Raw genomic sequence first — 13477 nt, 5'->3', positions numbered from 1 at the left:
ATAAATAATCAGATTTATAAAGTTTACTTCAAGTACTGTTAAATATCAAAAATATCAATTTTTAATGATTTGCCATAAAATGTGTATTACATTGCGAATTTCAAAAATCAAAATTATTTGATATCAGAAGGACATTCTTCGTATTCAGAATGCAATTCGATATGTCTGATGTGCTCTAATGTCCCACAATAAATACCGTCCAAACGTTCATAAGAAAAATGTTCAAACTAACCGAAGAGCAGTGCGGGGAGCAGTGTAAACCGTTTTAGGGACCGTTCACAAACACTTGTAAGGGGGGCCTGATGCAAAAAGGGGGCCCTGAAAATGTTTGACCCTCCTAAGGGGGGGCCTGAAAAAAATGACCACAAATTTTCCTGGAAAATTAAGTTTATATGCTTTTCTATGGGGCTGACCCATAATTTTCATGTCAAAAAGGGGGGCCCTGAAATTTTTGAGGTCTGTAAAGGGGGGGCCCGAAAAATTTTCGTGATGAAATTGTTTTGCATCAGGCCCCCCTTACAAGTGTTTGTGAACGGTCCCTTATTATACAAAATCATTTTCTTGGCTAGCCTTTTTTCTATTCTACAAAGAACCCGACCCTTGAAGGGTTCTTTATTAAGGTTCCTTAAGTTAAACCAAAGAACCACTTTTATTGGCTAAATCTGTTTTGCCTCTCCACAGGGAGAATGGTTCTTAAGCTTGAAGAACTTTTAAGGTTGGTCTTTAACCCTGGAATTAGTCTTATGGAAACTTTCGGGCCTCATAAGGGGTGGCTGCCAAAATCACTTGCCCCCCCCTCTGGCCGTGCCAAAAATCTTTGCCCCCCCTTTTCATGTGCACCTTTGCCCCCCCCCCTTTTCATGTGCCAAAAAATCTTTGCCCCCCCCTTTACACAGTAAGATTTTTGGGAACCTGAATTTAAAACCTTAAATTGTCTTATCATATAATGCGAGCGCAGCGAGCAGGAATTTTGCATATTTGAACGTGTTCCTAACGTTTTCCTACACTTTTTAGGGCGTAATATAGAAATGGTGCCCAAAATATCTGTGCCAAAAATCGCTTGCCCCCCCCCTTTCGACCTGCCAAAATTTCGACCTGCCAAAAATGCTTGCCCACCCGACCCCCTTTTGGCCTGCCAGTGAAAAAATCCCCCCCCTCCCCATAATTCACCACCCCGGGGGTACACATAGGCCTAATTATTGTACCACCCCTAACTGCTATTGTTGGTCTAAAGTATATAAAAGTATACTGATATTTAAAATGGCAAAGACTTGGTAAATTCATCTGTGGGCCAAAATGCTCATTTTTGGCCAAAAATCCCAAAAAACTTTTTTTTGTTAATCGTAACAAAACAATTGTTGGGCCAAAAAATTTTTATTATTAATTTTTAAAAACCACTTGAGATAAAAAAAAAAATATCTAGGAGCCGTTTTTTAAAATTATTTTGAATTTTGACCAACTTTCACCAAAAATATTTGAAATTTGTGCGAAAATCAGGCTTTTTTATGATTTTTTTTTTGAAAATGAAGCATTTTTTGACAATTTTTGGTGCAAATTTCTCAAAGTGGTGGCAGAGGAAGGAACCATCCAACCTCATCATCAAGTCAGGCCTGGAGAAGTTTTGGTTTACGTCGGTTACACTAAAATCAAATGAGGGCGCTATGACCATGCATCATCAGGTCGTCTGGCAAACATGGCGTCGATGTAGGTAAAAATTGAACATCAGCAGCTGTTTGTACTTTGACCAATATTTATCTCTTCTGATTCACTGGGACAAAAAAGTCAACGATAAAATGGACTTTGAGTTGGAAGAAGATCGGATGTAAGTATTTATTACATTCCAAAGTGAATGAGAGCAGCATTTGCATATTTTATGTTGATTTTACTAGTTAGTAAGCTTAACCATTTTTATTTCATTTGTACATTGAAAATTGTTTCAATGTTAATCAAAACAATATCACATAAATCAACTTATATTATTTATGTATGCCATGAAGCACACACCATAATACTGACTATTTAAGGCCCATTCAGGGATTTGCTAATCTGGACAGGGTCACACTCACATGTCGGTCACAAATGAAATAGGTCACCCAAAAATGGAGGAGCCGTACAGTTCCAGTTCCGTTCCAATATTAAGGGTTCATACCACTAAATCCAGCGTGTGAAGCGGTTTCCGTAAAAGTTTATCACGACTATAGTCCCAACTTTGCATAAAAATGTGCAAATTCGCACAATATTAACAATTTTAGTGTTGCAAATCGTGTTTTGCTAGAACTTGTGAATGTGATCTCTACTAATTTGAACAGAAAACGCGAAAATTTGAGTGATGTTTACGATGATGAGCGCATGAACACACGAGGTCAAAACGCGGTTAGCAGTCAGACGTAAACACGGGAAAATCGGGTCTTTTTATATAGCGCTATTTTTCTCAAAAAGTAGACCTAAAATATGGTGTCATTTTCAGATATGTTATGCAGAATTTTGTTCTGATTAAAATGATATCAAATATATATTTCAAAGTAAGACGTAACTAGACTTATAGCCTAAAACGTGACCCCTGTTTTGCACGTAAAGTCTATGGAAAGCTATTTGGTGGCATGTACCCTTTAAGGAGCAATTCCATGCGTTTTTGGCGCGTCTTTATCTATTTAAAATGCACGCGAAGAACTGAGGAAGGACATCAACAAGCGCGTGCATGGACGCCGCCATGTTTTTTCGCTGTACGTGCGTTTTTTCATGAATAGGCTTACTTTTATTTCCAATTTAATAAAAGTTCCGATTTTGGTAGAAGTTTGAAACCTTTTGATATGAATAAAGAAGAGTTTCAAAATATTGAAAACATTGTTTATTGGTGTTTAAATTACAAAGAAGTTTTTCAATTTCATTGTTATTTTTAACCAATTTTTTGTCATTTAAACTCAAGTTTTGGCCTTCAATTTTAATAAAATTACATAAAAAATTAGATTTAAGATATTTAAGTTTCTAGTTTGCTTTATTTATACCACTGTCCAGTATTTTAAATTGTTATAACATTCAAAGTTTAATTTATATTAATATTTAATTTCAAATAGCCATTCATTACATTTGCTTTTTGGACAAAACGGGTTAAAAGTGACGATGGAGGGGGGGTAGGCCTACTTGATTGACATTTCTTGTCTTTTTAAATATTCTGCAGGTACTGAGAATGTTTTAATTTTGAAGTTATGCACTTGCAAAAGATGTTCAAAGAACGTTTACTATTAACATCAATTAATATCTTCATGAAAATAGCAAATCAGCAACCATTGTGCATTCATGTGCATCAAAATGACGAAAAATGGCAATTGTCGGCTATCATGCTTGTGCTTGAAATCGGCATCCTGTCTAATGTATGAAAGAAAATAACCCAAAATGTCTTACAATTAATTCAAAATGTAGTGAAAAAGATAACAAAATCATTTTCAAGGCCTAAAAACGATGTTTTAGCCTCTTCAAGGGTTCATACCACTAAATCCAGCGTGTGAAGCGGTTTCCGTAAAAGTTTATCACGACTATAGTCCCAACTTTGCATAAAAAATGTGCAAATTCGCACAATATTAACAATTTTAGTGTTGCAAATCGTGTTTTGCTAGAACTTGTGAATGTGATCTCTACTAATTTGAACAGAAAACGCGAAAATTTGAGTGATGTTTACGATGATGAGCGCATGAACACACGAGGTCAAAACGCGTTAGCAGTCAGACGTAAACACGGGAAAATCGGGTCTTTTATATAGCGCTATTTTTCTCAAAAAGTAGACCTAAAATATGGTGTCATTTTCAGATATGTTATGCAGAATTTTGTTCTGATTAAAATGATATCAAATATATATTTCAAAGTAAGACGTTACTCGACTTATAGCCTAAAACGTGACCCCTGTTTTGCACGTAAAGTCTATGGAAAGCTATTTGGTGGCATGTACCCTTAAATTGAATTTCAATTGAACTCCGACCTGGAGTTCCAACAGGTGCTATACATGTTTGTATGTGTTTAATGTGCATTCACATACACACTTACTTAGCCGTCGGTATGAAGAAATCATTGCTCCAAAAATGATTGCAAATTACACATGTATACAATGTACACATGTACATGTGTAGGTAGGCTATGCCAGGCAATGCAAACCTTAGTTAACACATTTGCTAGTCAGCCAAATTTGCCTAGAACACAATACATATTTACATAGAAATTTAAAAGAACAGGTAGGTCAAGGAAACCTGCATAAATATGTTGTCTATACATGTACTTCACTTGACCCAAATATATGATTTTTTTATGGTGATGAGACACTCGCACATGGAATTTTAGAGGGATTTTGATAGCAGTTCGACATAGAAAAGCTGCTATCATCATGAGACTAAGATCTAGAAACACCACCAAAATGCTGTTTTGTTAGCTGAATCTTTTTGATGAAAGTCAATCTTTGACAAGATGTAACTTTGCTACGGAAAGTGCTATGACAAAAAGGTTTTCAGTTTTGGCTTTCTTTACTCAAGGGCTTTAATTTGATATATAAAATATGCAGTTTGATGGCAAATTTGAATTCACCTGGCATACCTAATGTACATGTATCATTTTTCACCATGTAAGATGAAAACATGTGTGAGCAATGTATGAATATATATGAGAGGTCAAACAGGTTGTTAGTTATACTAAGTCTTGAAATATTAATATTTTGCGACATTTATAATGAAAACAATTACCACTGAAAACACCCTACAGCAATGTACATAATGGCACCTGCTTCAACTTGAAAAAGAGACAAGTCCTCAAACGTTCGAAATTTGTGGACTTTACTACAACTGGGAGCCGTAACATCAAAATGCTTTCTTCACACTTCAAGTTTGGTTTATTTCAGAAGTATAATGCTGGTTTCATACTTTCCTGCCGCTTAGCCACTCTGAAGATGATTTTGCTTCACTGCATAGTCACACCAGAAATGCTAGCGGTGGCCAGCAGCAAGCCGATATATCGCTCACTCCACCACTTTGCCACAGCGCGGCAGCACCGCTGGGAGTTGAATTCAAGTCAACTCGGAGCGGTTCCACTCTGACCAGGGTATGCAAACAAAATTACAATTTTGGAGCAGTGCTGAGTGGCAAGCCGGCAAGAGTGGCTTTCAGAGTCATGCCACTGCCGCTCAGCAGTGTGCCGCTCCGCTTGCAAAAAAGTACAAGTGGAATGATGAAGCGTCACGTCTTTCAGAAAGTATGAAACCAGCATAAACTGCAAATACCTATTGTGTAGGATGTGGTGTCATTTTGTAGATAATTATGTTCTTTGTCAAATACAAAAACTCAAATTATACAAATACTCCCAAGTCAATATTGGACAACTACCGTACTTTGAGATTTATATCTAAGATGTGTCAATGGAGGAGCTGGGGCAGCCGGGTGAGCCGAGCGGGTGAGCCCCATAGGGTTATACACAAGATTGTGAAAATATGGCAAACTTCAAACCTTAATTTGTATCTTAAAAAGTACAACTAGCCCACACCGACTTCACTAGGTAAATAATTATTTTGAATAGGCAGTGATTAGTGAAACGACACGGTATTGTTCTTGGTTCTTGATAACCGGTCTATTTATGCTCCGCCAGCTGCCGAGAGTCACAAAATAACTCAGGGCTGAAAGCGTTTGGTATTGGTATCTCATTGGCTAAAAAACCTGGCTAAAAACTAATCGCTATAGCTTAGCGATCATGTTATTAATTTGGCTGTTTGAGTTGTCCTTCAAAATATGCATGCAAGATAGATTATTCTATTGTTGAATGTCGGACAATAAAGCTTGTATTTACACAGTCTCTATAGAATTGATAACTCAATGAATAGTCCGAATCGACTCGCATTTCTGAAGCACCTATAATTGGATGGAATGTGTGGCCAAACCATGCTCCTATGGTATAGGCCTACATTGTATGCTAGCTGATGTGTTTACTATTGATATGATAAAATCTCAAATCCTTGAATATATTTCGTTAATTTTTTCCATTTGAACAAGACTTTTTAAAGGCTTGCACATGAATATATGTGTTGAAACAATCTGATAACCTTTACTCTGCATATTGAATTTTTTGCTAATCAGGGTCAGAATTCCGGCGTGAATCAGATAATCGATTCTCGCAAAGATTCTCGTAAACAGATTTGCGTGAATCAAAGTTGATTCCCGCAAACGTTTGTACTTTGTAGTTTACACAGAAGTTGATTTGCGAGAATCAAATGATTTCCGCAAATTTATTCTGCAAGAATCAAGATTGATTCTCGCACTGTGAAACAAAATTCTGACCCTGACTGCTTGCGTCTTGAAAACATAAACTGGCCAAAAAAATTTAATTTGCTTCAGTTAGAAACGTGAAAAGGGTAATGAGCATACACAGATCGCAGCAGAGCATGCGTATATGCGTAGTGGAAAAGAAAAGTTATGTATTGTACAGGTTAGATTGTCCTCGTCCGACCGACCCTAATCTGGGAAAAAATATAACTGTAGGCCTACATACAAAAGAATGCTGACCCTAATGTTGGAAATTCAATGGCCCTACCCCTTGGGAGGTGATCTAATTACATGTAGCAGAATCAAACAATTTTTGTTTTGGCCTAACTGATGCAATCATATGCAATTAACCTCATATTCAACAATTAGATAGAGAATAAAGGTATTGTTTTTAGCCACTGGAGTGCATAGATCGACTTATATAACACAGGCAACATCATTATTTTTTTAAAGTGAAACAATGAGGCGAATCCGAGTGTTATATGAGACAATAGATGCACTACAGCGGCTAAACACAATACATTTATTCTCATTCTTATTTCTTTAACCCTTCAATTCAAATAAATATATTTTAAGTAAACCATTACCTAGGGCAGGCTTTCTCAAAGGGCGGCCTGCGGGCCAAATCCGGCCCGCTGCGCCCTTATGGCCCGCGACCGGGCACTGATTAAAAAAACAAAAAATTAAAAACAAAAAATATTGGGGAAAAAGAGACTTTGTTCTTGATTTTGTGTTAAAAATTTTGTGTTAAAAATAGGTGGGGTCCAGGACCCCACCCACTTAGACACTTCAGCATTATTGTTCAGCATTATTGTTCTACACAATTTGGCTCTTGAAACAAATTAATTAAGAACCCCTGACCTAGGGCTTAGAATACACCTCCGATTGGTTCAAGTAATGCCTATGAGTATCGCATCGACACACACACAAGTTTGTGATATCATTATCGTGTCATATCACACGGGTAACAGGCCTCCAAAAAACGCGGGAACGGCGTTCCCAGACAGTACTTGAGGTCACAGAAAAAAAATTAAAAAAAAAACTTGAAAAAATTACATTTTGTTATCCTGTATTTATGCAAACCATTAACTAATGTTTACCTCTTCATCTATCACATATTATAGATGCATTGGTTTTCCATGCATTTATAATATGCAATAGATGAAGAGGTAAACACAAGTTAATGGTTTGCATATTAAGGGATCTAAAATGAGCGTTTATTGCTTTACAAAAGTATTTTTTGTGGGACATGAGAACACCTCAGACCTATCGAATTGCATTCTGAATACGAAGCATGTCTTTCTGATATCAAATAATTTTCATTTTTGAAAATCATAATATAATACAAATTTTATGACAAATTATAAAAATTTGATATTTTTCAAATTTTTGATATATAACAGTCCTCGGTAAATTATATAAATCTAATGATATATTTTAAAGTGTATGTAGCAGGGAGGAAAAGCCGACGGTCAATTGAAAATTTTACCTTTCATATTGAAGATATGGATTTTTTCCCAAAAAGACCTAATTTTTTTGGTGTTTTGGGGAAAAAATCCATATCTTCTATATGAAATGTCAAAATTTTCAATTAATCGTCGGCTTTTCATCCCACCTACATACACTTTAAGTATAAATCATCAGATTTATAAAGTTTACTTCAAGTACTGTTAAATATCAAAAATATCAATTTTAATGATTTGCCATAAAATGTGTATTAAATTGCGAATTTCAAAAAATCAAAATTATTTGATATCAGAATGACATTCTTCGTATTCAGAATGCAATTCGATATGTCTGATGTGCTCTAATGTCCCAAAATAAATACTGTCCAAACGCTCATACCCCAGCCCTTAAGGATAACAAACTGTAATTTTTTCGTAGTTTTTTTTTTTTTTTTTTCCAAATTAAATGTGAATGATCCTGAAATTTCATAATAGGTCCAGTGGTTCTCCAAAGTCGCCAAAAACTTTGAAATTTCAAAGTAACTGTGAATAATCCTAGCCCTTCAGAATAGGTCCAGTGGTTCTTTAAAGTAGCAGAAAACTTCTATGACTTATGACAAAAAATTTGTGAGTCTTGACAATAATACTTTGAAATTTTAAGTCGTGTTTTTTGTGAAAAAGGGTGTACATTTTTATAGAAAACCGTTCCAAAATAAGGCTCAGATTGCAGGAGAGAGCATCTAAACCCTGAGAGCTTCCAGGGCCCTTCAGCGGGCCCTGCACCCACGCCGTTACGACTTCGCGTTTCGCGCTCGTGATGTCCGCTACGCGCACATAGGTTATTTAACAGAAAATTTCCAGCATCAAGTTCCCAGACAGCAGAAAATTTTCCTGACGGGTAAGAACCATTAAGATTGCAAAAGCGTTCCAAGTGTTTAAGAATTAATTACTTTTAAAGGTGTGTTACCTAATTGACAGCTAGATATCAATACACTGTATTGAGTCTCTTTTTATTTCTTGATTAATAAGCGGAACAAACTTAAGAATAAGAAGACAAAATATTTTGTACGGAAAATCCCTTAGAATCCCTTTAATTGTTAGAAAGAAAAATAATATTGTTTAATGCAAATATTTTACTATGAAATTACAGAATATTTGTACCGCAGCTGCATTTTTTTTATTATGAAATGTATGATAATTTCACACCTTGTAAAATTTGCTGTTACGTGTTATAATACAATAAGCAAGTGAGCAAGTGATTTGCAGCTGTACATGTAATTTACACGAGTTTATATGCTTGAATGTTTTTGCAACATTTTTTTTTTTCAATTTGAATGAAAAAGTCTACACAGTATACACAAAAGAAATTGGGCTATTCCAAATGAAATCCACACTACCCCTGTGGAAGATTGTGGAAATATCTTCCACAGACGGAGTATGTTTTGTAAATTTTGAAACCCCTGTGGAAGATTTTGGAAATATCTTCCACAGAGGGAGTATAGTTTTGTAAATTTTGAAACCCATTCTCCCTCTATATTATGGCTTTACCTATAACTTTCACAACTGGAGTGAGTATTTTAAATGGAAGTTACCCAATTGTCTATTCTATTCAAAACTTACACTCCCTCTGTACAAGACTTGATCTAAACCTTCCACAGAGGGAGTGTGGATTTTAAATGGAATATAGCCCAATGTAAATTGGTTTATATATATTCCAAGCCCGTAGCTAATATAATATTAGGCAAATGTATAACCAAAAAAAGTTCCATTTATTTCAAAAGTCAGATTTGATGGTAAAAATAGACACCACCAAATTTTTGATCAGCCACCGCAGGAAAATGGCAAGTACCGTATTCATTCAAATAAGCGCCCAGGGCGCTTAACAAAGTCATTTTGGGTGGGCGCTTATTTTTACCTGGTTTTAGTCATCAATCACCGTCTGAAAGTATTTAGTTACTCTCAGTTAGTGCGCCTCATATGTGTCTTAATTTAATATTATATTGACAAAATTTTTTTGAGGGCACACTATAAAGATGGCCGCTGCCGCGCCGGCAAAAAATACGAATTTGAGACAGAATTAGCTCAAACTTGGCCTTTTAAAGGCATTTGCAGGTGGTTATTGTGAAGTATTTTTAATATCTATACATCAGCACACTATGAAATAGCGTCATAATTTAATTTTGGTGAACATTTTGGATATTTTTGATGCTCAATTTCCCTCATGCATGCATGTAAAATCACTCGACAGGTAAGCTTACTGGAAGTATTTTGACAACATTGGATGGGCGGTTAATAATTTCATATTGTGTTTGTTGCAAAGTCGCTGGGTGGGCGCTTATTGGGGCATGGGCGCTTATTGGAATGAATACGGTACTATGGATCTGTCGTTGTTGGTACAATTAAGTGAAAAGAAATTTTGAGAGGGTAGTGCAGTGACAAGTTCTAAACAAATTGGTAGAATTGACATGGAATGACCCCAATGATAACAACTCAATTAAATCAATTTGGATCAGATTGTGTCACAGATCAATGTTTGTTCCATAAAAAGTCAAAATTTGTATTTTGATGAATTCATTGAGTGTGTTCTTGTTTTAGTAAATCACAGAATCATCCTTTGAATATTAATTTTTTTATTGTCACACACAAAAATATGAATAATTGTGCAGCATATAATTATCATATTGACAAGAGAGTTTATTACATCAGAGTTTCAGGTGGTTTTGTTTTATGAAGCTGATTGTGGATCTGCATATGATCAGGGATTCTTTGAAACTGCTGATTATCTAACAAAGTACATGTAGTGTGAATTACCCGGTGAATCAATTGCTTTTTAGTGTCGCTAGTCGTCACAACTGATGAGTACACTTTGTACACAAGTTGTGATATTATCTAATTGGAAGTTGAATACAGTAAAAATAAATTATTGGTTTGAGATCATGATGTCTGTCACTGTGAGAAACATTTACTGGTAGAGATGACTTTGAAAATGATTCCTGGTTGCCAAAATGTGTAGTACATAAGTAGCATACATATGCCAACATATCAATCAGTGTGTGAAGTATTGGTGCTTTCATCGTAGCTGATAATGGCGATACCTCCAAATAATTTCCAAACAAGTCGAAGTGGTACAGGGCTTTTGGGTTATTACTATTGGTAAGTTTGTAGAGTATTTCATGTTACATATGGTGGCAGTGTTCGAAATTTTGGTTGTCCGTTCGCCCGGGACAACCAAAACATGCACCGGACAACCGAAAATAATGCTCTTGTTGTCCGGCGGACAACCAAAGATCTACAGCCAAAAGTCACTTTTTCAGCATGTCAGTTTGCTCAAACCTGATGAATTTTTTAATATGAAAAATATTAAAAGTAATTGTTCATAAATTGACTACACTCACTCCACTTTATTGGTCACATGTAGTTGTTTCAGATTGTGGTAGCTTACGGACAACCAAAAACTTTGGTGGACAACCAGAAATTACAACCTGGTTGTCTGTGGGACAACCCCTTTTATTATCTTAATTCGGACACTGTATGGTGTACACTGTGACGGAGACCCACATCCAAATTCTTTGTCTTAACCCCCAAAATAGGGCCAAAACATAAAGCACAGCATGAACCACTTCCGGTTTGTTTTATGGGATCAAATCCAATATGGTGGCTGGCGCCTGCATTCAGGATATTATATTAAATACTACAAATTTACATAGATCATGTTTTACATGATTGTAATGTACTTTATTAAACTAACATACCCTGCAAAATCAAGACTTCTAGTGCTTTAGTTTAGTCAAAATCTGAGATTTTATTATTACGATAGAAACATAGTACGCTAGTGAAACACGTATGTGATGTTCATAATGTCCACAGTATATGTGCACGGTGTGTGGGACGACATACGACAGCGTTCAAGCTTTGACTTGCGTTTGGCGGACAGAATGGTGGAAACTTAAAGTGAAAGATATCCTACTTAAAGGAACATTTTCTAGGGTGAAATTTTGTGTAGAAACTGAATCTGACATAAAAAATGCATAATTATCAACTTGAAAATTTCCCCATAGCACTGTACAGGCATATTTCTGCCCGAAGTCCCCAAATTGGAGCAAAAATTGGAGCAAAAAAATAAGTCCTTCAAAATGGGGATACTCAGGGCTAAACAAAAAACATGTTGCTCTAGAGGGAGGCATTGGTAAGGGCAACATGTCTTTTGTTTAGCCTCAAACCTCCCAATTTTGAAGGACTTATTTTTTTTGCAAAATCTGTGACTTTTTTCACGCCCTCAAAATCCTTAGGGGTGGGGGTAGCATTTTGCAAGTTATTTTATTTTCTGTAGATCTAGCTTACTTGTTTGTTATATCACCATTTAGCTAATGAAATACTGAGCAAATACACACTTAAAGCATCCCTATAGCTCATACCATTGTGGAGATATATGCGTTTTCAAATTGAAAATGATGCTAATATTGTATATTTTTCTAAATCAATTGTCACCCGAACCCTCAAGTTTCTACCCCTGCTACAAAAATAAACAAATATATGGATCCCATTCAATGCTTTTAATATCACAATTGTACCCTTGTTACACAATTAAAATAGAAAATTAGGCACTATTTGATAGTTTTCATGTTCATATACTCACAGGAAATCTGCAAGTCAAAATTTTGTCACCCCAAAATGGCCATTTTCGCCAAAATCGGACCAAAAATGATTTTTTCTCAAAATCTATAAAAGATAGGGAGTTTAAAGTGCCAAAATCTGAAACTAGATGACATTTTACCCTTGGAAACATATAAACATTCAAGAATTTTGGTTCTTTTCACCCCTAAATACTTTTTTCACACGCGTGTCCGCCAAACGTAAGTCAAATCTTGAACGCTGTCATACGCAGTGTTCATAACACAGTATGTACATGGCGTGTGTCTGTGGGATGATCATACACATTTCAAAGGACCGTGCCGTAGCACGACCAACAGAGTGACACGTATTGATGACATCGGCGCTATTGATGACATCGACGCTGGTAGTAAATTTTCCAATTATCTTTGCTTTACCTCAGTTGTTTGGCTCAATTGGGACATATCAGTAAAAGCTAACATTTTATGGAAAAGAAATTATGGCCACGCGTTTTGAACTCGCCACCCAAAAATGGTGGTGTTGTTACGCTTTTCCGAATCGAGACTCGTTCAAATTGTTATATCTCTGCTTAAACAAAAGGTATTGAAGTGTGTTTGGGGTCATGTTGTAGCTAAATGTGTGCCCTAACAGACCTCCAAAGGAGAATTGTTTATCAGCTAAGATAGTGGAGTTAGAGTTGTTTGAGTTCAGAATGACCGAGGTGGGGGATGAGGCGGTGGCGGATGAGGCGGTGGCGGTATGTGTAAAGTCTATGGAAAATGAAGATTTTGTGTGTGCGCGTTGAATCAACTGATCATATTTTTGCATCCATATGGGCTACAGACATGGTTAAGAGCTCTTTTGAGAGATTATTTATTCTGCTAATTGTTTTTAATCATTTTGAACTCTTTATGATTGGTTTAGTCTATGAAATGCAAACTTTTATGTGCAAAACTACCTGTTTTCATATTAAACACTGTATTAAGCATTTGCGGATGTCTTCAAAATCTAAAAGTTGCCCTAAATTTTTAATTACTTATCCTATCATAGTCAAAGTTTACATTTTCTGAGAGGAAATTTGATGAGGAATCTAAATATGGGCTTACTTTTTTTGTATGGGTTAGGGGTAAA

The 13477-nt window shown here is 35.9% G+C and overlaps 1 protein-coding gene across 1 annotated transcript in view; it reads left to right on the top strand.

Annotated features, from left to right (window-relative positions):
* The first annotated feature begins 1684 nt into the window (after window positions 1-1684).
* The window catches only part of LOC140164672 (PRKCA-binding protein-like), a 36850-nt gene continuing 25057 nt past the window's right edge, over window positions 1685-13477 (top strand). Inside the window, exon 1 of the mRNA XM_072188021.1 lies at window positions 1685-1822. Within this exon, the coding sequence (XP_072044122.1) occupies window positions 1794-1822 (29 nt within the window). The 5' untranslated portion in view covers window positions 1685-1793. The remainder of the gene's footprint in view (window positions 1823-13477) is intronic.

This window comes from Amphiura filiformis, chromosome 11 (genome assembly GCF_039555335.1).
Source record: "Amphiura filiformis chromosome 11, Afil_fr2py, whole genome shotgun sequence".
Lineage (NCBI taxonomy): Eukaryota > Metazoa > Echinodermata > Ophiuroidea > Amphilepidida > Amphiuridae > Amphiura > Amphiura filiformis.
The sequence above is the reverse complement of the archived record's forward strand: the minus strand, read 5'-3'. Positions and strand labels throughout refer to the sequence as shown.